This window comes from Marmota monax, unplaced genomic scaffold (genome assembly GCF_021218885.2).
Source record: "Marmota monax isolate L192 unplaced genomic scaffold, Marmota_monax_Labrador192_F-V1.1 WCK01_AAM20220418_F8-fsc00030, whole genome shotgun sequence".
In the NCBI taxonomy this organism is placed as follows: domain Eukaryota; kingdom Metazoa; phylum Chordata; class Mammalia; order Rodentia; family Sciuridae; genus Marmota; species Marmota monax.
In genome coordinates this window covers 13,693,129-13,716,663 of record NW_026691988.1, presented here as the reverse complement: position 1 = coordinate 13,716,663, position 23,535 = coordinate 13,693,129, and the positions used below count along the sequence as shown (strand labels likewise).

General features: G+C 39.7%; 1 protein-coding gene across 21 annotated transcripts in view; it reads left to right on the top strand.

The window, feature by feature from the left end:
* Hivep2 (HIVEP zinc finger 2) overlaps nucleotides 1-23,535 on the top strand; it is a 183,518-nt gene that overhangs the window by 143,822 nt on the left and 16,161 nt on the right. For 15 of the 21 annotated variants that reach the window (XM_058581643.1, XM_058581651.1, XM_046450546.2 and 12 more), the window contains 4 exons: nucleotides 6,158-6,251; nucleotides 14,582-14,626; nucleotides 15,672-21,232; nucleotides 22,401-22,555. In XM_058581643.1, the coding sequence (XP_058437626.1) occupies nucleotides 16,046-21,232; nucleotides 22,401-22,555 (5,342 nt within the window). In that variant the 5' untranslated portion in view covers nucleotides 6,158-6,251; nucleotides 14,582-14,626; nucleotides 15,672-16,045. The remainder of the gene's footprint in view (nucleotides 1-6,157; nucleotides 6,252-14,581; nucleotides 14,627-15,671; nucleotides 21,233-22,400; nucleotides 22,556-23,535) is intronic. The other 6 variants (XM_058581682.1, XM_058581671.1, XM_058581657.1 and 3 more) reach the window with 1 other exon arrangement.

The window sequence follows — 23,535 nt, the reverse complement described above, 5'->3', positions numbered from 1 at the left end:
TCTGGACAAATCACCAAGAGAGGAAAAATAATTGATTCTTTCAGCAGTACAGTTAGTAGACTTAGGTAAGACCAATCTGGCTGAATTGCACATGTCCTAAGTCCTGCATTGATTCTCTTTGAGGGATCTTTATTGTATGTAGACCTAGTATAAGGGGACTAAAGACAATTTATTTCCATCACATCTGAGAACCATCTGTAGCAATTTAATGAGATGCAATTTAAGTTTTCAGCTATCCCTTCTTTGCTATGGTATTTCTTCCATTGTTAGGGGATGTTTTCCTTGAAAGATGGATTTTCTTTGGACAAGATCAGCATCTTTTAGAGTACTTATGAATGCAGCACACATTTCATAATTTAATTTCTCCATTCTCTGTCTTTACATAATCCACAATTAACCTTGTTCTTTCTTTTTGCTAGTCTTGTCACACTCAGGAGTAAAAAGAAAACTGAAGAAGGAACTATGACATTATTTTTGTGTACCAGTAGCAACCAAATAGTAAACATAAGTACCAGAAAAGATAAAACTTGAGAAAACAATACATTGGAATTATGACTTTGTTGTGCCAATCTTCTCACTGTGGTATGCTGTTAATAAACCTCCTTTGGTTTCATCCCTATTCTTCCAAATATTTAGTTTAAGAGTAAATATTTAAGATGAGGAAGTAGTTATTTACCTACCATACTAAGATTAAGGGGTAGGATAGATAGAATTGAGAGGAAAGGAAAGCAAAAGAAAAGCAGCATAATGTATCAAAAATTAGAAGGCAAAAAATGATTTTGTTTTTTGAAATGGGGGGGTCTCATTATGTTGCCCAGGCTGGCCTTGAACTTCTGGGCTCAAACAATCCTCCCTCTCAGCCTCCCAAGTAACTGGGAACTATAAGCACTCACCACCTTGTTACTAAGAGAATTTTAAGTTGTATTAAACATCATCAACTTAGCCCTGCCCTTTTGCCAAAGCAATGTAGTACACACCATTTTGCTAAAGCACCTGGGGAGATGGGATTTTCTTATATACAGCCTGCTGGGGGGAAATTTGCAATTATGAACCCAGAGGCTTAGCTCCAATGGCTGTGGATGAAGGGGCTGTCCTTGCTTTTGGGAAGGTAATCTCATGACTCTACTTAAAATATAAACTTTAAAAGTTTTTATTGTTGTTATTATTATAAGAGCATAAGAATCTTGATAACAAAAAACATCTGATGCTAAAAATTGTTCATGTATTAAGTCATTGCTTTGTTTGGGGAATACTAACTAATGTACCATTTGAAAACTTGGATTATTTGACACCAAATTTTGCTAACATTCATTTATTTTGGAAAGAACATGAAGTTTTCATTTAATTCATATTTATCTTCTGTAAAAAATGGTAAATAATTCAAGGGAGCATTAGTGTTTTGCCATCGTTATAAATGTCTTTATTTATTAAAAGTTCAAGGTTATTTATTCTTCAGGTTTCATTCTTTTACTCATGCAGTTCGTTTCTGGGATAGGACCAGACTTATAAATGTTAATAAGAGGAAGTAGCATGAACAGAGGAAAAGAACTGACTTAGAAGATTGAAGACCTAAGCTATGGTCCAGAACTATCCTGATGTGCTATGGGTCCCTAAGCAAGCATTTGACTTCTCTGGTTCTCACCTTTTTCATCATTAGCAGAATTCCATTTTTAAATTCTTTCACAGTTATGAAATACTCCCTCTAATTTATAATAAACTCAAAAAATTAAATGGTGACTGAAGTTCATAGTTATTTATTTGCTTCCAAAACAAATTAGCTTGATATATGACTTATTTGATGCCAAATATGTGTTCAAGAAACCAAACCTCAGTAATAACTCTGATCTTGGGAAACATGGCATGTGTCTGAGGACACATGTGGAGAGAGCTGGCATTGCCAAGACCAGGAGAGCACAGCCAGGATGCAGAATGGGGCTGGAGGGCACTATACAATCCCGAATCATCAAAGAAAGATCACGTTATGTTCAGTGGGCTGTGATTAACTCAAGTAGATGGCTAATGTACTTTTGAACATATAATCACTAGCAGATGTAAAGCAAAAACTATTGTCTTCCTGGTCTTTACCTAACCTTAAAGTTGGATTAACTAGAACACCTTACTTTCAAGCATCCTGAAGAACCCAGTGTTCCAGCACATGAAAATAAAGTAGATACCACTATAGAGAAACCAAATGACAGCCTTATACATTTATTTCATCTGACAGTATATTTATCTCTATAGCTAATGTCGAAAGCTGTCTAATTTTGGATATTAGTGTGTGTAGTTTTCTTTAGAAATTTGGCTCAGTGTAACTGCATTCGTAAAGCCTTTTCTAACTCTGTAGGTAGGATCCTGCCTTGTGCTATGTTTATATGCATGTCAAAACACCTTGTTGACCTTATTTATTCACACAAGTCTCACTCTTAACTCTTAAATACTGTGCTTGACTTTTCCTTTCTTGTATTTTGTAAATTTAGCCTGTTTTCCAGCATGTAGTAGGCATTCAATAAATATCTAAAAGTGTCATAAAATAGTCATAACCCTAATTAAGGAAGCTTGGGTAACAATCAGTAGTGTACATGTACTTGCTTTTATGTTGTTTTTAGTAGTTTTAAATTATCCAGTACTTTGTCTTTTCTGTGTTCTAGAAAAAACAGCAGTAGACCAAAGGAATCATTTGAAAAAATGGTTTTTGTGGTTCTGGGGATCAAACCCAGGGCCCTATGGAGGCTAGGTGAACACTGAACCACTGAGCTACACCTCCAGCTTCTAAAATTTGTTAAATTAACAGACGATTGTACATGTTTATGGGAGACATTATGATATTTCCAAACATGTGTCTGTTGCCATTTCTAGAAGCAGAACCCCACACACAATGGCAGAGTTCCCTAGTGTGCATTCATTTGCCCAGCCTCCTCTTGTGAAAACTCAAGGGGAGACCCTCTTCCCATGTACCATCTCGACTATTCCAACCCTTCTGCTCTGTCTCAGTAATAAACTATCCCATGTTCCAAAGTCCCCACTTTCCCCCTTCCCTATTCATATCTCTTTAACCTTTTCTCTTCTTCTGTACATTCCAACCCCATCCCCAAGTCCTCTCTTCATATTGAAACTCTTTATAAAGATATGATCATCACATTGTTGTCATCACATTGGTCTGAGTGTGTGTGTGTGCGTGTGTGTGTGCATGCTTCCTGTACAAGCCTGTCCTCACCTGCCCTCTCTAGCACCTTCAGTCTCCTCTTACTTGGCCAGTCTTGTCATTGCAAAGTAGAACAATGGGCCATTAGACCTTTTTTGGTTGCTATCGTTTTGATAGAGGGAAAGATGTGTCTCTACAAAAGGCTTGTGAAATTGATGGTGTGTGTCTTCAACATCCATTTCTCTTTTAGTGCACTTCTTCCATCTTTAGCCACTACTTTTGAATCTTCTCTGCTCTCCACTATGAAACTAAAGTGCAATGTCCCTTCTCTAATGGCCCAAGAGCATCATCCACTCTTTCAAACATGTTATGCTCACCACTGCCCTTAACTGAGACACATGGGTGTCATGACTTCTTTCCAAGTCCGGTTTATTGTTTTTTCTTATGCAAAGAATAATTTTTTATTGTGACAATTCTCATCTAAAGTATAAATGTGGGTAGGTAACGTGTGTCTGGAGAAGTGGGGAGTGAAGTGGGGGAGGCATGCCTTTGGGAATGATACACTCTGTCCCTGGATCCTCCCATCCTCCCTCTGCTTCCTGACTGCCATGAGCTGAGCCCTTCCACAGTGATGCTTCACCATGGAGTCATCAGATGATGGATCCAACCTCTGAAACTCTAAGCTCAAAATAAACCCTTCCTCCTCTAAGTCATGTTTATTTTGGTCACAGAGAGGAAACCCTAACTAATAACCTTGGCATTAGATATTTATTATTGGATATTCATGGGTTGTTATCACTAAGCTAATCAAGAGTCAGATCAAATAATCGGTAGAAGATAGATGATTAAAAATATCTTTGTTGGTAGGATTGTTCATCTCCATCGTCTGCTATTCCATATTATTTTAAAACAAGTTATGACTTAATGGCTTAATATGCCTCTTAGGTGAATCTTGCAAGAAGCTAAAGTTTCACTGGGCAACCGCTCAAGCAATATAAGTACCTTCTATTGCCAACAAATATAGATCATAATTTTAGGAGAAGGACCTTTGCTTTAAAAAATCACACTAATTCTGTGGAAGCTACTATAAAGTAAAAGATATGCATGACATTATTATTGATACTTTTTTATTTTTCACAACAAAATCAGACTTTATTAAGAGGTCACAGATTTTAAGCCATGCAAATTTAAGTCTGTTGAACAACTTTCAAAATTCTTTTATTGGGCGAAAAGGGGAGTCTCCAATAATCTAAAATTTCAGAGGTACGAGAATGTCATGAAAGGAGTTGTTCCCATTTCCAGTAGCCATTGTCCAAGAAAGTAAGACTGGAAATGAAGAGTGAGAACTGCAAACATTGCCCCAGTCTCAGCTGGTGTGGCAGGGGTGTCCTGCACCCTGGTCCGTGGAGGCTATTGGCAGGAATGTTCATCTACTCTTTGTACTGACCTAATTGAGAATTAAGTGTTTTTTTCCCTTCTTGCCGCCTAGTTCAATGACTATGGGATTACCAGTCATATGCAGTCATTGCATACTGCAAGGTTTTTTCCCCTTATCAATAGCTGTTTCTTTATATTCTTGGCCCATTTATGTCTTGTGGGAATTTTGTTTGGAATGCAAAATAGCTCAGTGATTGATTGATTGATTGATTTTGAAGGATGACATGTCTTACTTAGCTTAGGTGATATTACCAAGGTGCAGTTTTAATTTTTCCTCTAGAAGCACTTTTACTTTATTTTTTAAAAAAGAGATATTTGCTGTGTTAAAATACAAAAGCAGCTAATTATCTTAGACAACTTCGTATCCTTTTTATTGGAGACCATTACTATTCCTCCACCATGTTCTTTGGTGTTAATGGAACTTTTAATTTGGAGAAGAGTGGAGCTTGTCAGGTGTCTCCGTAACTGCTAGTAAATGGCTGTTTTGAGGCAAGAAGAACAAAGTTTTAAAAAGAAAATAAACCGAGCATTTGCTTAATAATTTGCCCTTTGCAGTAACAGAATCTTATCTGACCACCCACATTCATCTGGTTGCTGACGTGATTCTTGCTTCAATTGCAGAAGCTATTTTGGCTCCTTTTGTGTCTTTTGAGGAACCGAGTGGGCCTACATGATTCATGTCTCCAAGTGCACAGGGTGTCCCAAAGCCCTACTTCAGGGATGTGTAGAGAAGAGGAGGAATATGAAAACAAAATACTTCCTTTTAGCACTTCAAATGCCTCTCTGAAGTGATCCTAAGGGAAGGCACATCTTAATACTTTAGTTCTTCTGACAAGGGTTTTGGAAATAACTTGTCAGGAATCAGAAGCAATATCTTTTAAAAACAACAAATATACAATAAACCTGTTTAGGGGTAGCATAGTACTGTTTTATTGGGGGGGCTTTAAATTAAGAACTAAGTCGTCTTCAGATGGTTGATTGATTAAACTACTTGGATTAAGTAATTTGATCTTCAGTGCACTTCTTTGCATTAGACATAGATGAATATTAATTCCAGATATGAGAAAGCCCTTCTCTTCATTAGTTAACAGTTTGTGGAGATTCAGGATTTTACTTTAGTTAGTTTTGGACTTTTCATTAAGAAATTAATTTTAGCATAAAACATAACTGTTGAAAAAAAAAAAGAATTTACTACAAGGTATTCTGAGAATCTTACTGTGAAGTTTTGTTGCTGATGCTCCAGAAGAAGCTATGCAGGTAGAAGAGTGAGCAGGGACAGCAGTGGTATAATTTCTAGTTCCAAGACATTAAGTTTTAACTCCAGCATTATTTTTATCATTGTATCCATTCTTGCTGTTACAGGAAATTCCCCTTTAATACAACTATTTATGCAAAACATTTACAGTATGTTAAAAGAAAGGAAATTTTTCCTTGGGGAAAAAAAAAAACATGCTTGGGAGATATAGTCCCAAATTTTCTTTCCTAAAGGCAGGCGGTTTTGGGGGGTGAAGAGTAAGCTTGCCTGATAAATTCATTACAAGTGTCATCATCATTTAAATCTTCTTATTCACCCTTCAGATCCCCAGAAGTTGTGCATTTGTTCCATGGAGAGAGTTGACATCTTGGAAATCAAAGACGGTTGTGATGCAGTTTATTGATATGAGGATAACAGGTTAATAACTAAAATTCATTGTTTTTTTTTTTTTCTGTTGTTTTTACATTTAACTTAAGGCAGTTTTGCTGTACCATGAACTCATATAAACTGATTTTGTCACCGAATCAGGGAGGAAATAGTGCATGTTCTATTTAGAGAGGAAAACGTGAAAGTTTGGTTTTACTTTGTTTTTCACAATAGAACAGTTTTAATCAGAACGTTCTTAACCTTCTGTCATTGGAGAACATTTCTTTCTGGCAGAGTTTATTTCCATGTGAAATTCTGCTTAGTAAATCCTAAGTAATCCTTACCATAATAACTTTGGATATGATGGGAAAATAGGCCCCGAGAAAAGTGCAATCAGTTGTAAAAAGTTATAAAGAAATTTATGACGAAATATTAAAAGCAGCATGTTATAATCAAAATGTCATAAATGTCTTGATTAAATTTGCAAACTCTACAAAGCTCAGTAATGATGTCCGAATCGCAGCCCACGTGGAAAAATACAGTTCAGTGTTCCATTAGGCTTTAAATATCAAATTAGATTTTGAGTATGTCACATTAGAGGATGATCATCACAGTGTTTGTGCTTTTCTCTAAAAGTTCTCGGAACTGTTTGGCAGAGTTTCACATAATAGACAGTATTTATTCTCCTATTGGCAACTTGCTCGTTTTAGGAAGAACTGAGGTTGTTAAGGGGGATTTTTATTAAAAGAAGCATTTATAATGAATTTGGCTCTCAGGAAGGTGCCTTTTAAAAATCATCCTGTGGAAATAAGTCTGTATTCAGTTGAATGCTGGCACCAGGCACACTTTTTTGGTAAGGTCCTTTTTCCGTTATCCGGTGTCCTCTGAGCCCGTGTGCTCTGGGCAGTGGTGGGCCTGCATGTCCCAGTGAGTGGTGGGGCTCTTAGTATTGAGCCAGAGATATCCTGACACACTCCTGTTCTTCTCAAAATATTTTATAACTGAGCTGGGGTTATGGCTCAGCTGTAGGGTACTTGCCTAGAATGTGTGAGGCACTGGATTTGATTCTCATAAAAAGTACAGGTCCATAAAAAAAATTTTATAACTGGGCTGGGGATGTGGCTCAAGCGGTACCGCACTCGCCTGGCATGTGCGGGGCACTGGGTTTGATCCTCAGCACCACATAAAAATAAAATAAAGATGTTGTGTCCACTGAAAACTAAAAAATAAATATTAAAAAATTATCTCTCTCTTAAAAAAATTTTATAACTGACCCATAGGTCATTGGAAAGAATATATCAAAATGTCTTTTGATACATATTATCATAAGACATATATTTTGTTTGTAATATACCAAATTCTTAATAACTGACCAAACAACCATTTTAATTTCAAGAAATGCCTTATTATTCAAATATCGCAAGGAAGGAAGGCAAGTTCACCAGTGGCTTTATTCCATTATTATTTAAGATGTTATTATTTAATGCTCCCTTGACTTTTGCCACCAGTCAAGTAATGATTAATTTCCTGTGGTAAAGGCTTTCCCCCCCCCCCCCCCCCCCGAGATAGTGTTTTTCTAAGCAAAAGATCCCAGATTGACAACCCTGGATACTGTGGATCTTTATTTGCCTGCAGAGCAAACCTGCCTCACTGCCAGTCCCACCCAGCTGCTATCCTGAAGAGACCTTGAGGGAGATCCCTGCAGGAGGCTGCTCCTGGGCCTTCCCTTCTGGCACCTCTCCGAGCACATGATTTAGCTGGGTACCATATTTATTTGAGTGGTACTGTCAAGAGTGGTCAAAGGAGAGGGCTCCCTTTTAGAAATAGGCAGTTCTTCCATGAAGGATAATTTCCTTTTCTTCTGCTCCAGTCCTTGAATTTTATTACCCCTGAACTAGATCTTTTTCAAGAGTACTGACCTCTGAGAAACATGGGGAGACTGCTAGACATTGCCTGACTTCACCACTGCAAGACACCCATGGGCTGTAGCACCATCCGTGGGAAACCCAAAAGTCATCGCCCTGAGTTATATCCTCTTAGCACTCAAAAATATTAGGGAAAAATTTTAATGTGAATGTGAAGCTGTGTTTGGAATACTGCTCCTTTGCTGGCAATGGGTGCCAAAAATGACTTTGCGTGGGTTTGATTACCATAAAAAGAAATCCCAGTGAATAAAATGATAACTCCTTTTCACATGAGAATTGCTCTCATATTCCATCTTTTAAACATATAAGTCGATTGGAAAAAAAAAAAAACGGGATTTGCTTTTAACATACTGAGAATCTGAAAAATGAATTGAGTTGATGTGATCATAGAGAAATAACTTAGGTGTAATTAACCACATTACTGCAGAAAGTAGATGTATATTGAGAAAATTAAAATTGTGGAATATACAGTGGTTTATTTGGTGATTTGTAATAATATCCTGAGGACCATGAAAATATTTCCTCAGTGATCCATTTAATGTAGAATTTCTTCTCTAATCCACTTATAAAAATGTTTTCCCATCTATAAGTATTTTAGTACATTTTAATAATAAAGCACAAACTCTTTCTTGTCATTTTTAGAAGAATTAGGTAACTTAGTAAAAGTGTCACTTAGCAAAAAAAAAAGACATTATTGTCAAATCTGAGATTAAACTTCGAAAGCCTTATGTTTTCACGGTGAATTTCTTTTCTTTTAAATTGAGGAGAGCAGCAGAGACACTTGAACATGCCCCAATCCTGCCTGGGTTTAAAGAAAGAGACACGTCATACACAGTAATAGATCTATGACGCACATGATTTCTATTGCAGATATTTTTTTCAGTTTCCAAGATAAAGCAACTGTAGATAAGTGATTAATAGAAATAGTCCACATTTTTAGTGGTTCATGAATAGGTTCAGTAAATTCCCAAAAGGACCCATCAACTCATTTTCTCTCCCACATACCTTTCTCTATATGTCTCTGAAACTCCAAGGAAGGAAGTGGTTTTTATGGGTAGCATTTAGGTGAAGGTTCCCCAATGGTAGTGTTACTGAGAAAAATGCATATTTGAATATATTTAAAATCTAATGTAAATGGTTCATGTGAAGTGAAAATGATATCCTGCTCCCTAGCATGATTCTTAGAGGCTGCTTTCAGAGGAATGTGGATGCCAGGGGTTCCCATACTAGTGGGACCTCCAGATGGAAAGCTATTCCTGAAAGACCCAGGAGGAGGAATCACTGTCTGCAATGTCATCTAGTTTCCCGAGTCAGTGGTAGGACATCACAGGTAGACTTTTCTTAGAAATTCTACTTGACTTCAATTTCAAAGGAAGAGGATTTCCTGACAAAAGCTTTTGCATAACTGAGTTTTATTTATTTACTTATTTTTAACAAGGATTCAATTTTGAATCTTACAGGTTTTCTAGATAATCAATGCTGTTATGGTATAAGACAATCTTATGTTCATCTTAGAAAACTGGTTTTTAAGAAAACATTGCATAGGGCTTTTTCTGATTAGCCTTCTTCTAAAACTTAAAGCCAACAAAAATTAGCTTAATGTTCTAGATAAGTTTTGTTCTGACAAGTAGATATTTGCTTTTGAAAGTCACATAAGTCAGTTTTCTTCATTTACTGGTCCATTCTCTGACAGGAAGATATTGTTGTCTTGGAATTTTATTTGGTGCATCTTTGTTACTCAGTGGGTGAGAAGTGTGTGTGTTCAGTCTGTGGTGTAATGGATTTAGTTTATTACTGTAACACATAAATTAAAACATCTGATTTATAAAGGTATTACCGCATAGCTAAATGAAAACATTATATTCTGTTTAACCATTTATTCAATATGTTATTCTAGTCTTGTTTTAAAATAAAATTCTATGCCCTTATTTAACTTGAAGTTTCTCTAAACAAAATTATACATAGTGTCAACCAAAAGATAGGAAATGGGATATATATATATATATATATATACACACATATACATATATATTTCAGGCCTAGGGATTGAGTCCAGGGTCATTCTAACACTGAGATACATCATCTCTAGCCCTTATTTTTAATTTTTTTGAAATTAAGAGACAGGGTCTTGCTAAGTTGCCCAGGCTGGCCTTGAGTCTGCAATCCTCATAACTCAGCTTCCCTAGTAGGTGGGATTACCAGCTACTATACCACCATGCCTGGTGATTTTCAACCAAAGGAAAACAGTTTCTTATGAGAATTTATCATTTGCTCACAAGGAGTTGCCCAGTTGGTGCTTTCCTTATGCACATATGCTTTGAACATTATTTAAATCATGAACTTTTTTGATTTCTAGGAAGTGGCATTTGGAGGCCACTCCAGAATTCTTACGCAATCCTCAGCACCTTAAAAGTCAAGGCATTTCAAATGTTGACATTAAATGAAATTATCTCTAGGACAATATGATTGAAGATGTATTATTTTAAGTTGTCATGAGACAGGGGAGGATGGAGATGAGACTTCCTAGGCTCAGAGATCAGCCCCACTTGGGTTAATTTCTGGTTCTGACACAGCCTCCCCAAGCATCATCCTCAAGGGTCACTTGGATGCAATGATACCTCTCACCCAGGACTGTGTTGAGGACCAAGTGTTTACACAGAGCAAATGTATAGCACATAATAGCCATTATTATTACCATGGGTTGGGTGCCCCTCACCAGATATTCTTGGAACCAGAGTGTTTTGGATTTTGAATTTTTCAGATTCTGGAATATTTGTATATATGTTATATCTCAGAAAAGAGACCCAAGTTTAAACATGAAATTCATTTATGTTTCATATACAGCCTATACACATACCTTGGGGTATTTTTTTTTTTTGTACCATGGATTAAACCCAGGGGCACTTACCCAGTTAGATAACATACCCAGCCTTTTCTCAAAATCATTATTTACTATTTATTTTTAGATAGGGTCTTGCTAAGTTGTTCAGAGCCTCACTAACTTTCTGAGGCTGGCTTTGAGCTTGCAATCCTCCTGCCTCAGCCTCTTGAGCCACTGGGATTATGGCATGCACCACTGTGCCCAGCCCTTTGGGGCCAATTTTATATAATATTTTTATTGTGTCTGTGTTTTGGCTGCAACCTGTCCCATGAGGTCAGATGTGGAATTTCCCACCGGTGGGGAATCATTGACAAGGCATCATGTTGATTCTCAGAGTTTCAGATTTCAGAGCATTTAAAATTTTGAATTTTCCAATGAGTGATCTTGGCTTTCATGAGCACTTAAACTGCATACCCAGATCAATATGGGAATAAAATAGTAAATCTGAAAAGTAACTTAGAAATTATTGTGTTCAAGACCCGAGTCCTAACTGAGAACTCAGGGGGTTTTTTTGTTTGTTTTGTTTTGTTTTTAATCAGGAATATACTCCTTCCACTTTAAAGGGTGTTATTCACCTCCAAAAGTCCAGCAGAAATCATGTCCATGTGAACTCTATATATTTAGTTAATTAAACACAAATTCCACCACATTAGGCTCAGTATTGTCTTTTTCCTTGTTACTTTGTTTCTGGAGTTGACAGACTAAATTTGCACTGGAATATTAAGAGGCCATCACTTTTCAACCAGAGGCATGCTGGGAAAAGTCTCTATTGGGGAAAATCTAAAACTCCAGTAGTGAAACTTTAGCAAATTAAAGTTAATTGTTTGTGATTTTATTTTTTCAACAACTGCTCTACAATCTATTGTGCCTCGTAGGTCCTAGCAGAGGGAACTTTTGCTTACAGATGTCTTGCCACAGATATCTGGGAGCTACTGATTTCTCACCCAGAAGACTCAGGGTTCCTGTGGGAATGCCCATTGCTTTCGCCTCCCTCACTGTCATGCTATGTTAGGGAGCAAACCTGCCATGGAAATAAGAGCAAGTCTTGACTGTAGTTTGGGGATCTGCACTGAGTCTGCATGGTGGCATCCTTTTATTAACCAGTTTTTACTCTCAACTTTTTAATATCTAGAGAATTAGAACTAGGCAAATCACATTTGGGAAAAAAAAAAGATCTTTTGATAGTCTTATATCTTAGAAGCAATTTCTGTGACTTTTAAAATTTCTCAGTTAATTTTGTTTTTAATTGACACATAAAACAAGAATTCTACATATTAATGGAGTAGTATGCAATGTTTCAGTGTGTATATACATGTGTAACGTTGCAATCAGGTTAAACATGTGCCAGTTCTCTATAATGAAAACTTTCAAAATCCTCTCTAATAGCTTTTTGAAATATGCAGTACTTCATCGTCATGTATAGTCACCCTACTATACAAAAGCATACAAAATTTCTTCCTTGTATCCTGTGTTAATAGTCACTGATCACCTTGCCCTTTTCTCCCCAGCCCCTGTTAACCACCATTCTACTCTTGACTTCTGTGAGATACATGTTTTTACTTTCCACGTATGAGTGAGATCATGTGGTACTTTTCTTTCTGTGTTTGGCTTATTTCATTTACTATAGTAATCTCCAGTTCCATTCATGATGCAGCAGGGACAAAATTCCATTCCTTTTTTGGCTATGTACTATTCCATTGTGTACCACAGTTTTTTGTTTTTTTTTATATTCACCAGTTGGTAAACACTCTGTTTCTATTTTTTGGCTGTTGTAAATAGGGTTGTAGTGAACCTGGAAGTGCAGATGTTTCTTTGATATACTGATTTCATTTCCTTTGGATATATATATATATATATATATATATATATATATATATATATATACACCCTGTATTGGTGTTGTTCAATCATATGGTAGTTTTACTTTCATTTTTTGAGGAACTCCATACTCTTACTAATTAGCGTTCCTACCAATAGTGTGCAAGGGCTTCCTTTTTCCCTACATCCTCATCAACACTTGTTATCTTTTTTGTTTTTTTTTTTTTAATAGTAGACATTCTTGCTGGGTTGAGGTGTTCTCATTGTGTTTTGTATTTTAAATTTCCTGATGGTTAGTCACGTCGAGCATTTTTCATATACCTGTTGGCTATTTGTATGGCTTTTCCACTTTTTAGTTGGATTGTTTTTCCCCTATGGATATTTTGGACTTCCTTATCTAGACTGGAAGTCATCCTTGTCAGGTGTACTGTTTGAAAACACATTTTCCCACTTCGTAAATGTATCTTCACTCTGTTTCCTTCATTGTGCAGAAGCTTTTTAATTTGATACAATCCCATTAACCTATTTTTGCCTTTTTTTTTTTTTTTTTTTGCTTTTGGCATCCTTCTCCAAAAAAGTCTTGTCCATTCCAGTGTCTTGAAGTACTTCCCTGATATTTCCCTTCAGTATTTTCATAACTTCAGGTCTTATGTTTAAGTCATTTTGAATTGATTTTTACAACTGGTGAGAGGTAGTAGTCTAGATCCATTCTTCTGCCCATGGATATCAAGTTTATCCAGCACCATGTATTAAAAAGACCATCCTTTTTCCCTTGTGTATTCTTAAGACCTTTGTTGAAACCCTATTCCTTGGCTAGGGAGGATGAAGCAGGAGGATCGTGAGTTCAAAGCCAGCCTTAGCAACTTAGCGAGGCAGTGAGACCTTGTCCCTAAATAAAATACAAAATAGGGCTGGGAGTCGGCTCAGTGATCAAGTTCCCCTCAGTTCAATCCCTGGCATCCTCCCCCTGGGAAAAAAAAAAAAAAACTCCAAAAATTTATGTGCTATTGATGTGTGGGTTCACTTCTGGGCTCCCCTTTCTCTTCATTGGTCTCTGTGTTGCATGCCTACTAATACTATTCTGCTTTAACAACCCACAGCTTTATCATATATTTTGAACTCAAATAGTATTTGCCACTTTGCCTTGTTCCTTTTGCTCAAAATGGCTTTTAGCTATTCTGTCTTTTTGTGTTTCCATATAAACTATAAACTTTAGGTTTACTTTTTCTGTTTCTGTGAAGAATGTCACAGAACAATAGGGACTGCATTGCACCTGCAGACTGCTTTGAGTAGTATGTTCAGTTTAATACTATTGATTCTTCCAATCCATGAACATGGACTATCTTTCCAAGTTTTTGTATCTCTTTTTTAATTTCCTTCATCCACATTTTACATTTTATAATATTTATTGTAGAGAGCTTTCACCTCTTTGGTTAAATTTATTCCTAGTTCTTGATTTCTATTTCAGATAATTCACCATTGGTATAGAATACTATGGCTTTTTAATTATTTTTTCTCTTTGGATAAGATTCTGAGTCCACAGTGAAAAAAGCACTGATTGTGGTTACTTTTCTTGCTGAATATGAGCTTATTGTTCCAAGATGGTGCATCTAAAACAGTCCCTGGTTTTTGTTTTAGGGCACATAATATTGTGAGTCTTTTACATAATGAACTGGAAATTGGAGTTTGTATTTGCATATAGCAATATCATGGTGTAATAAAACAATTTTTTCTAACTGCGTTTATTTTGTTCCCAGGAAGCATCAGGACAATCATGCCCATGAGAACTCTAAACTATTCAGGTAATCATTTCAGTCTTTAAACTGTCCCCAAAATAGGCTTTGCTTTCCATTTTATGAAGGTTTTATGATTGTTTTGTTTAGATGCACTCCTCTGCCTTTTCCAGAGTTCTGCGGTAATCTTTGATTCTTCCATCCTTGATCTAGCCCTACTAACCCGTGTTATTATGTCATATAGGTATGTTATATTAATATGGCACATAGGATATTTTATACTAATATATTTTATAAAACCATAAAACAGGTTTTGTATATTTATGATTATACATTTTAGGTTAATATGTGCTATATATTATGGAATATATTACATACAAGTATATTTTTATAATAAACTATAAAATAGATCTTTTTTTAGAGATAGGTAATACACTTTCTCATGCAAGTCTTAAAACTTGGTTAGGAGTAGTGTAAAATTTTTAATGAAACTTAAAAAATCTTATAATTTCATAAATAAAAGCTATAAAGAGTTATAGCTCAGTGGTGGAGCTCTTGCCTTGCACATGTGAGGTACTGCGTTCAATTCTCAGCACCACATACAAATAAATAAATAAAATAAAGGTATTGTGTTCATCCACAACTAAAATTAAAAAAAAAAAAAAATATATATATATATATATATATATATATATATATATATATGTGTGTGTGTTTGCCTTCAAATGTTATTTTCTTTCTTTCTCTTCTATTGATTGAACCCAGACCTCTTGCATGCTAATCACACACTGTACCACTGAGCTACACTGCCATTCTTCATTCTAAGTAAATTTAAGGAGCATTTATAAAAGGGTGACCAAAATTCAAACATGAGAGAGAGATGAATGCTCATGACATAATGCTAAATTTGAAATTAACATCCTTTAATTGTGAAATTAGTGTAACAGCTATAAAAATTAATTCATTGGAATGAATAACATTTTTAATTTGTCTACTTTCAGGATGATTATTGATGATTGGTTTTGGTTTCTTATTTGATGGTTGTTATAACAATCTCTCTCTCTCTCTCTCTCTCTCTCTCTCTCTCTCTCTCTCTCTCTCTTTTTCCCTTCAGGCCATTTTATCTTAGAGAAACTGGCAATTGAACTTTGCTATAGTTGATGGGCAAAATTTCTTCCAGACTATTCATCATCCTAGTTGAAAACATTCAGATGCCATAAGAAATCTTTGTAGATTTGCACTTAGCTTTTGGATGGACGTTTCTATGATGGAGAGAACTGTGTTATAGCCTGGTACAAGGACATACCCATCTGATGCCTATTGACTACGGTGTAGGTGTGGGAGGTTCCAAAGAGAAGGGGCAGTCAGCAAGCTTGCAGACACTCTGGAACATGGGAGCGCCCAAGCTTTAAAAAGCACAGCATTGAGACACTCCATGAGTCTGCACGGCTTTCAGGCAAACTAGCACTTAAGACTTGGCACAACAAAATGGACACTGGGGACACAGCTCTAGGACAAAAAGCTACCTCAAGGTCTGGAGAAACTGATAAAGCATCATCAGGTAGATGGAGACAGGAACAATCGGCTATTATTAAGATGAGCACTTTTGGCAGTCAAGAAGGACAGCGGCAACCACAAATTGATCCTGAGCAGATTGGAAACACAGCATCAGCACAGCTGTTTGGTTCTGGGAAGCTGGCCTCACCCAGCGAATCAGTGCAGCAAGTCACAGAGAAGCAATACCCACCGCACCGTCCAAGTCTCTACTCATGCCAACATTCACTGTCTTTCCCTCAGCACTCATTGCCACAGGGGGTCATGCACAGCGGCAAGCCACACCAGAGCCTAGAAGGCCCTCCCTGGCTTTTCCCTGGCCCTTTGCCATCGGTCGCCTCCGAGGACTTATTTCCTTTTCCTATACATGGCCACAGTGGTGGTTTTCCTAGAAAAAAGATTTCAAGCCTGAACCCTGCTTATAGCCAATACTCCCAGAAAAGTCTCGAACAGGCAGAAGATGCTCACAAGAAAGAGCACAAACCCAAAAAGCCCGGCAAATACATTTGCCCTTACTGCAGCAGAGCATGTGCCAAACCAAGCGTTCTGAAAAAACACATCAGGTCCCACACTGGTGAGCGGCCATATCCATGTATACCTTGTGGTTTCTCTTTCAAGACAAAGAGCAATTTGTACAAGCACAGGAAGTCACATGCCCATGCAATTAAGGCAGGATTAGTACCTTTCACAGAGTCAGCTGTCTCTAAATTGGACTTGGAGGCTGGTTTTATTGATGTAGAAGCAGAAATACATTCGGATGGTGAACAGAGTACAGACACAGATGAGGAGAGCTCTTTGTTTGCTGAGACTTCTGACAAAATGAGCCCCGGCCCACCCATCCCACTGGATATTGCTAGCAGAGGTGGCTACCACGGGTCCCTAGAAGAGTCCTTGGGAGGTCCAATGAAGGTGCCGATTTTGATTATCCCCAAAAGTGGAATTCCGCTACCTAACGAAAGCTCTCAGTATATTGGCTCTGATATGCTACCAAACCCATCTTTAAATACTAAGGCTGATGACTCTCATACAGTTAAACAGAAACTTGCACTAAGACTGTCAGAGAAAAAAGGACAAGATTCTGAGCCATCTCTCAACCTTCTGAGCCCGCACAGTAAAGGAAGCACTGATTCAGGTTACTTTTCTCGCTCAGAAAGTGCAGAGCAGCAAATAAGCCCTCCCAACACCAATGCAAAGTCTTATGAAGAAATCATCTTTGGAAAATACTGTCGGCTTAGTCCGAGGAATACACTCAGTGTTACACCCACAGGTCAGGAGCGTGCCACCATGGGACGGAAGGGCATCATGGAACCATTACCTCATGTAAACACCAGGTTAGACGTCAAGATGTTTGAAGATCCAGTCTCGCAGCTGATCCCCAGCAAGGGGGAAGTGGAACCCAGTCAAACAAGCCTGCTGAAGTCCACGAAATTCAACAGCGAGTCCAGGCTACCCCACACTATTCCGTCATCGGTAAGGAATGAAGGAAAACTGTATCCTGCAAATTTCCCAGTCAGCAACCCGGTTCTCTTAGAAGCTCCTATAGACTCTTCCCCACTTATTAGAAGCAACTCGATGCCAACTTCTTCAGCAACTAATTTAAGTATTCCTCCTTCTTTGAGAGGAAGCCACTCATTTGATGAAAGGATGACAGGGTCTGACGATGTGTTCTACCCGGGCACTGTGGGCATACCCCCTCAGCGCATGCTAAGAAGACAAGCGGCGTTCGAGCTGCCATCAGTCCAGGAAGGGCACATGGAGGCCGAGCACCCTGGCAGGGTGTCCAAGAGTCTCACCAGCTCATCCCTCAAGGAAAAGAAACTGGTTCCTGGGGACAGGGTTGGGTATGACTATGATACCTGCCGGAAACCCTATAAGAAGTGGGAAGACCCTGAAACACCAAAGCAAAGCTACAGGGACATTTCCTGCTTCAGTTCTTTAAAACATGGAGAATATTTTATGGATTCCTCGGTGCCAGTGCAGGGAGTGCCAACCATGTTTGGAACCACATGTGAAAACAGAAAACGTCGGAAAGAGAAGAGTGTAGGAGATGAGGAGGACACCCCCATGATTTGCAGCAGTGTCGTCAGTACTCCCATGAGCATCATGGCTTCAGAATATGACCCCAAACTGCACATGCAGGAGGGAGTGAGGAGCGGATTTCCCATGGCTGGACTCGAGAACCCTTCACTCGGTCACCCTGAGCGCTTTGACCCGGGTCGACCCCAACTGCACTCTGGAAGTCCCTCCCTGGGATCAGAGGATTCCCTTTCAGCCACTGATCCTGACAAGATGTCAGACCCAGGGGGCAGGAAACCGCCTGGCAATGTGATTTCCGTGATTCAGCACACGAACTCCCTGAGCCGGCCCAATTCCTTTGAAAGGTCCGAGTCAGCTGAACTTGGGACTTGTACACAGGACAAAGCCTCTTCCCCATCCGAGACATGTGACAGTGAGGTTCCGGAAGCCCCCGTGAGCCCAGAGTGGGCACCCCCTGGGTATAATGCAGAAAGCGGGGGGAAGCCAGCCCCGACCCCACAGGTACCACAGCCGTCCTATCACGCACAGCCTCGGTTGGTTCGCCAGCACAACATCCAGGTCCCTGAGATTCGAGTCACCGAGGAGCCTGATAAACCAGAGAAGGAGAAAGAAGCCCAGAGTAAAGAGCCGGAAAAGCCAGTGGAGGAATTCCAGTGGCCCCAGAGAAGCGAGACCCTTTCTCAGCTCCCTGCGGAGAAGTTGCCACCCAAAAAGAAGCGTCTGCGACTGGCAGATATGGAGCACTCCTCCGGAGAGTCCAGCTTTGAATCCACAGGCACCGGCCTCTCTCGCAGCCCCAGTCAAGAAAGCAACTTGTCCCACAGCTCTAGTTTTTCCATGTCCTTCGAAAGAGAGGAATCCGTTAAGTTTACTGCCCCTCCCAAGCAGGATGAGTTTGGGAAGCATTCCGAGTTTTTGACCGTCCCTGCTGGTTCTTACTCATTGTCTGTTCCAGGCCATCACCACCAGAAAGAGATGCGACGCTGCTCCTCAGAACAGATGCCTTGTCCTCACCCAACGGAAGTCCCAGAGGTTCGGAGTAAATCATTTGATTATGGGAATCTGTCCCATGCCCCTGTGGCGGGAACATCAGCCTCAACCTTATCCCCCTCCCGGGAGAGGAAGAAATGCTTTTTGGTGCGGCAGGCTTCCTTCAGTGGCTCCCCAGAAATCGCCCAAGGTGAGGCCGGTGTGGACCCAAGTGTCAAACAGGAGCAGATGGAGCAGCTGCACGCTGGCCTCAGGGCCGCATGGCACCACGTGCCATCCTCTGTGCTTCCGCCTCTTCCACCAGATGACCCAGGGAAGCAGGTGGTGGGTCCTTGTGCCCAGTTGAGCTCAGGACCACTCCACCTGGCCCAACAACAGATCATGCACATGGACAGTCAGGAATCTTTGAGAAACCCCTTGATTCAGCCTACATCCTACATGACAAGCAAGCACTTGCCTGAACAGCCACACTTATTTCCACATCAAGAGACTATTCCATTTTCTCCGATCCAGAATGCCTTGTTTCAGTTTCAGTACCCCACCGTCTGTATGGTTCATTTACCGGCTCAGCAACATCCCTGGTGGCAGGCACATTTCCCCCATCCCTTTGCTCCTCATCCTCAGAAGAGCTACAGCAAACCTTCTTTCCAGGCAGAAATTCATTCTAACTATCCCTTAGAGCACGTTGCTGAACACACTGGGAAGAAGTCTGCTGACTATACACACACAAAAGAGCAAACTTACCCTTGTTATTCAGGAACATCAGGGCTACACTCCAAGAACCTTCCTCCAAAGTTTCCTTCGGACCCGAGCAGTAAGTCAAGTGATACTCCCTCTGAACAGGTTCTTCAGGAAGATTTCGGGTCGGCAAATACTGGTCCTTTGCAATCCCTACCAGGCACAGTGGTTCCTGTTCGGATCCAGACCCACGTTCCGTCCTATGGAAGTGTCATGTACACAAGCATTTCTCAGATCCTTGGGCAGAACAGCCCTGCAATTGTCATATGCAAAGTTGATGAGAATATGACCCAAAGAACACTGGTAACCAATGCAGCCATGCAAGGGATAGGGTTCAATATTGCCCAGGTGCTTGGGCAGCATGTGGACTTGGAAAAATACCCCCTTTGGAAAGTACCTCAGACCTTGCCCCTTGGCTTAGAATCTTCCATCCCCTTGTGTTTACCTTCCACCTCAGACAGCGCCTCCTCCCTTGGAGGCAGCAAGCGGATGCTCTCTCCAGCCAGCAGCTTGGAGCTCTTCATGGAAACGAAGCAGCAGAAACGGGTCAAAGAAGAAAAGATGTATGGGCAGATAGTGGAGGAGCTCAGTGCTGTGGAGTTGACCAACTCAGACATCAAGAAGGACCTCTCCCGCCCCCAGAAGCCCCAGTTGGTCCGGCAAGGGTGTGCTTCTGAGCCAAAGGACGGCTCCCAGTCGAGGTCATCGTCCTTCTCCTCTCTGTCGCCCTCTTCATCTCAAGACCATCCAGCTGTTGGTGGCCCCTCAAGGGAGCCATTCCCGCCCAGCAGGGAGATGCTCTCTGGTTCCAGGGCCTCCGCTCCTGGGCAGAAGTCCAGCGGGCCTTCAGAAAGCAGAGATTCTTCAGATGAATTAGACATTGATGAGACCGCATCGGACATGAGCATGAGTCCTCAGAGTTCTTCACTGCCAACCGGAGACAGTCAGCAGGAAGAGGAAGGGAAGGGCCAGAAGCTACCTGTTGGCATGCTGGTCCACATGGGCTCTGGTCCCAGTGGAAACGTGGCAAACTCGACTCTTCTTTTCACTGATGTGGCAGATTTCCAGCAGATTCTTCAGTTTCCCAGTCTGCGGACAACTACTACTGTGAGTTGGTGCTTCTTGAATTATACAAAACCCAATTTTGTGCAACAGGCCACTTTCAAATCCTCAGTTTATGCTTCATGGTGCATTAGTTCCTGCAACCCAAACCCATCAGGTTTGAACACCAAGACCACGCTGGCTCTTCTGAGGTCCAAGCAAAAAATCACTGCAGAAATTTATACTCTGGCTGCTATGCACAGGCCTGGAACCGGCAAGCTGACATCATCCAGTGCTTGGAAACAGTTTGCACAGGTAATGGATGCTGTTTTAGAGAGCACTTGTGCTGTAAGTCTGATTGCTGAGCAGTATGCGCACAGGAAAAGATAGAAGGCCTAAAAATGCTAGTGAAATTAAGATCCGGTTTGGGGCAGCAACACTGTCCTTACCCAGAGGTAGAAAAGCCACTGGCTGCACTTGGACCTCAGGGTCCTTGGAAAAGTCCCAAAGAAGGAAAATATCTCCTTTATCCAGATACTGTGAATTCTCCCTCCAGGACTAATTTCTGTGGGTCCTTTTCCTTTCAGACCCATAGGAATTGGGTCTGTGTTAGTGTTAAGTGACTTCGCTGATCTGCTTTACTTTAGATGTGAAGAATTCTGGGAGTTGTGATTTGGGGCTATAAAGTGGGGAGTAGTGAATGCTGAAAAGAGATTGGGAAGTAGGCGTGAAAGGGGTTAGAACTGAAGGTGGCAGATGCAGAGGGCTTGTTCTCTCTGGCAATACTTGTCACTAAAATCTGTTTTATTGGTACTGGGGATTGAACCCAGGGGTGCTTAACCACTGAGCCATATCCCCAGCCCTTTTTAGTTTGAAATGAGGTCTTCTGAAGTGGCTTAGGGCCTCACTAAGTTGCTGAGGCTAGCTTTGAACTTGCCATCCTCCTGCCTCAGACTCCCCAGCTGCAGGGATTTCTGTCTCTCTTTCAAAATTTACTTTCCTAAGTTATTGGCTGGTTTGTTCCTATAGAAACACTTGAATGCCTTACATATAAAACTATAAAAATATAAAAGCAGGCATTTTGTAATTTGTGGTAAATTAATAATGCAGCAAATAGAGGATTTAAGAATATATTTTCACTTCTGTCAGTTACTCTTTCTCTTCAATGACTTTTGAGATGACTCCCTTAATATAGGATTTTTCTAATTGCTACTTCAAAACAAGTCTCTTTTAAGTCTTAATTAGTGTTGCACAGAATAAGTGCTAGCCATGTGTGTGTGTGTGCTCTCACAATGTTGGGTTTATTTGGTGGAAACTGCCATTCTTCTTTGACTTTATCCCTAGTTTCCCTTGTTTTATGTATCCAGTCCTGTCCTTTTAGCATGGCATTTAGGCTTATTTGAGAGATGATGGGAAAGTGGGAGGTATGGACAACTGTGTCTTAGAAAAAAGCATGCAAAATGATTCTCTTTCTGTCCTACAGATGAAACCGGATGCAACCTTTTTATTTGGTAGCAAACTAGAAAGGAAACTAGTGGGAAATATTTTAAAAGAAAGAGGGAAAGGAGAGCTTCATGGAGATAAAGATATTGGATCCAAGCAAACTGAGCCAATCCGAATTAAAATCTTTGAAGGAGGGTAAGGAAACCTAAGTGCAAATGCAAAATGTTCAGCTGTAAGTCAAAGCAAAGGGCCCTGTATGTATGCAAAAAATAGCATCTGCCCTGAGTGGGAGCTCAAAGCCAGCCCCATTTCCAGTTGTACTTCTGAAGTCTGGCTGAAAATAGGCAGTGAGCACTTTCAGGGCTTGTTTTTAATGGACATATCCCTGATATTTATGGGTTGAGTCTTTGTCTTCAATTTTCACATCTCTAATTTAATATGAAATCTTCTAAATTGGCAGACACTTGGTGTCATTTAAGTTCATACATTCTTTGCTAGCTTTAGGGGCATTTGTGTTATTAATGGACATTTTTATTCTGTGCTTACAAAAATGAAACTGCGTACACTCATAGAATCCTAGAAACTATTTCATTTGTTTTCTTCTATATTATCTAAGCTCCAGACTTTCATGGGATTTCACCAGTTCTATCAGGGTCTTTTTTCTGTTCTGGGATCCAAGTGAGGGTGCCACTACATTCAGTTGTCCCCTATCTTCTCTGGTCTGTGACAGTTTCTCTGTATTGAGGAATTTCTTTTTGAATGTTGAGTTCTAAACCAACTGAACTCAAGTAATAAGTTTCAATGATTTTATTATCTTCATGATTAAGAAAAAGTACATATATATGTAGTATCTAGTTTTAGATACTGATAGGTATATATATTCAGTCCAGTCCCATGAAGGGAAAACCCAGAATTATGCTTTCAATTTTCAGAAATTTTGAAGTACTTCAACCACATATGGTGGATTATGATGTAATTAGCCTTATCTCTCCAACAGATCTGTAATTTACATATTTTCGTGAGCATGAGTTCATTCCAATTATATTTGAAAGACAAAATAATTTGTTTGGCTGTAAAGCATTTGACTGTTCAGTGAGATAAAACATCAGTATCTCACATGGTTTTTCCAGGTTGGAGATGGATTGTTGTAGTTGATTCTTCCTTAGATTTTGCCC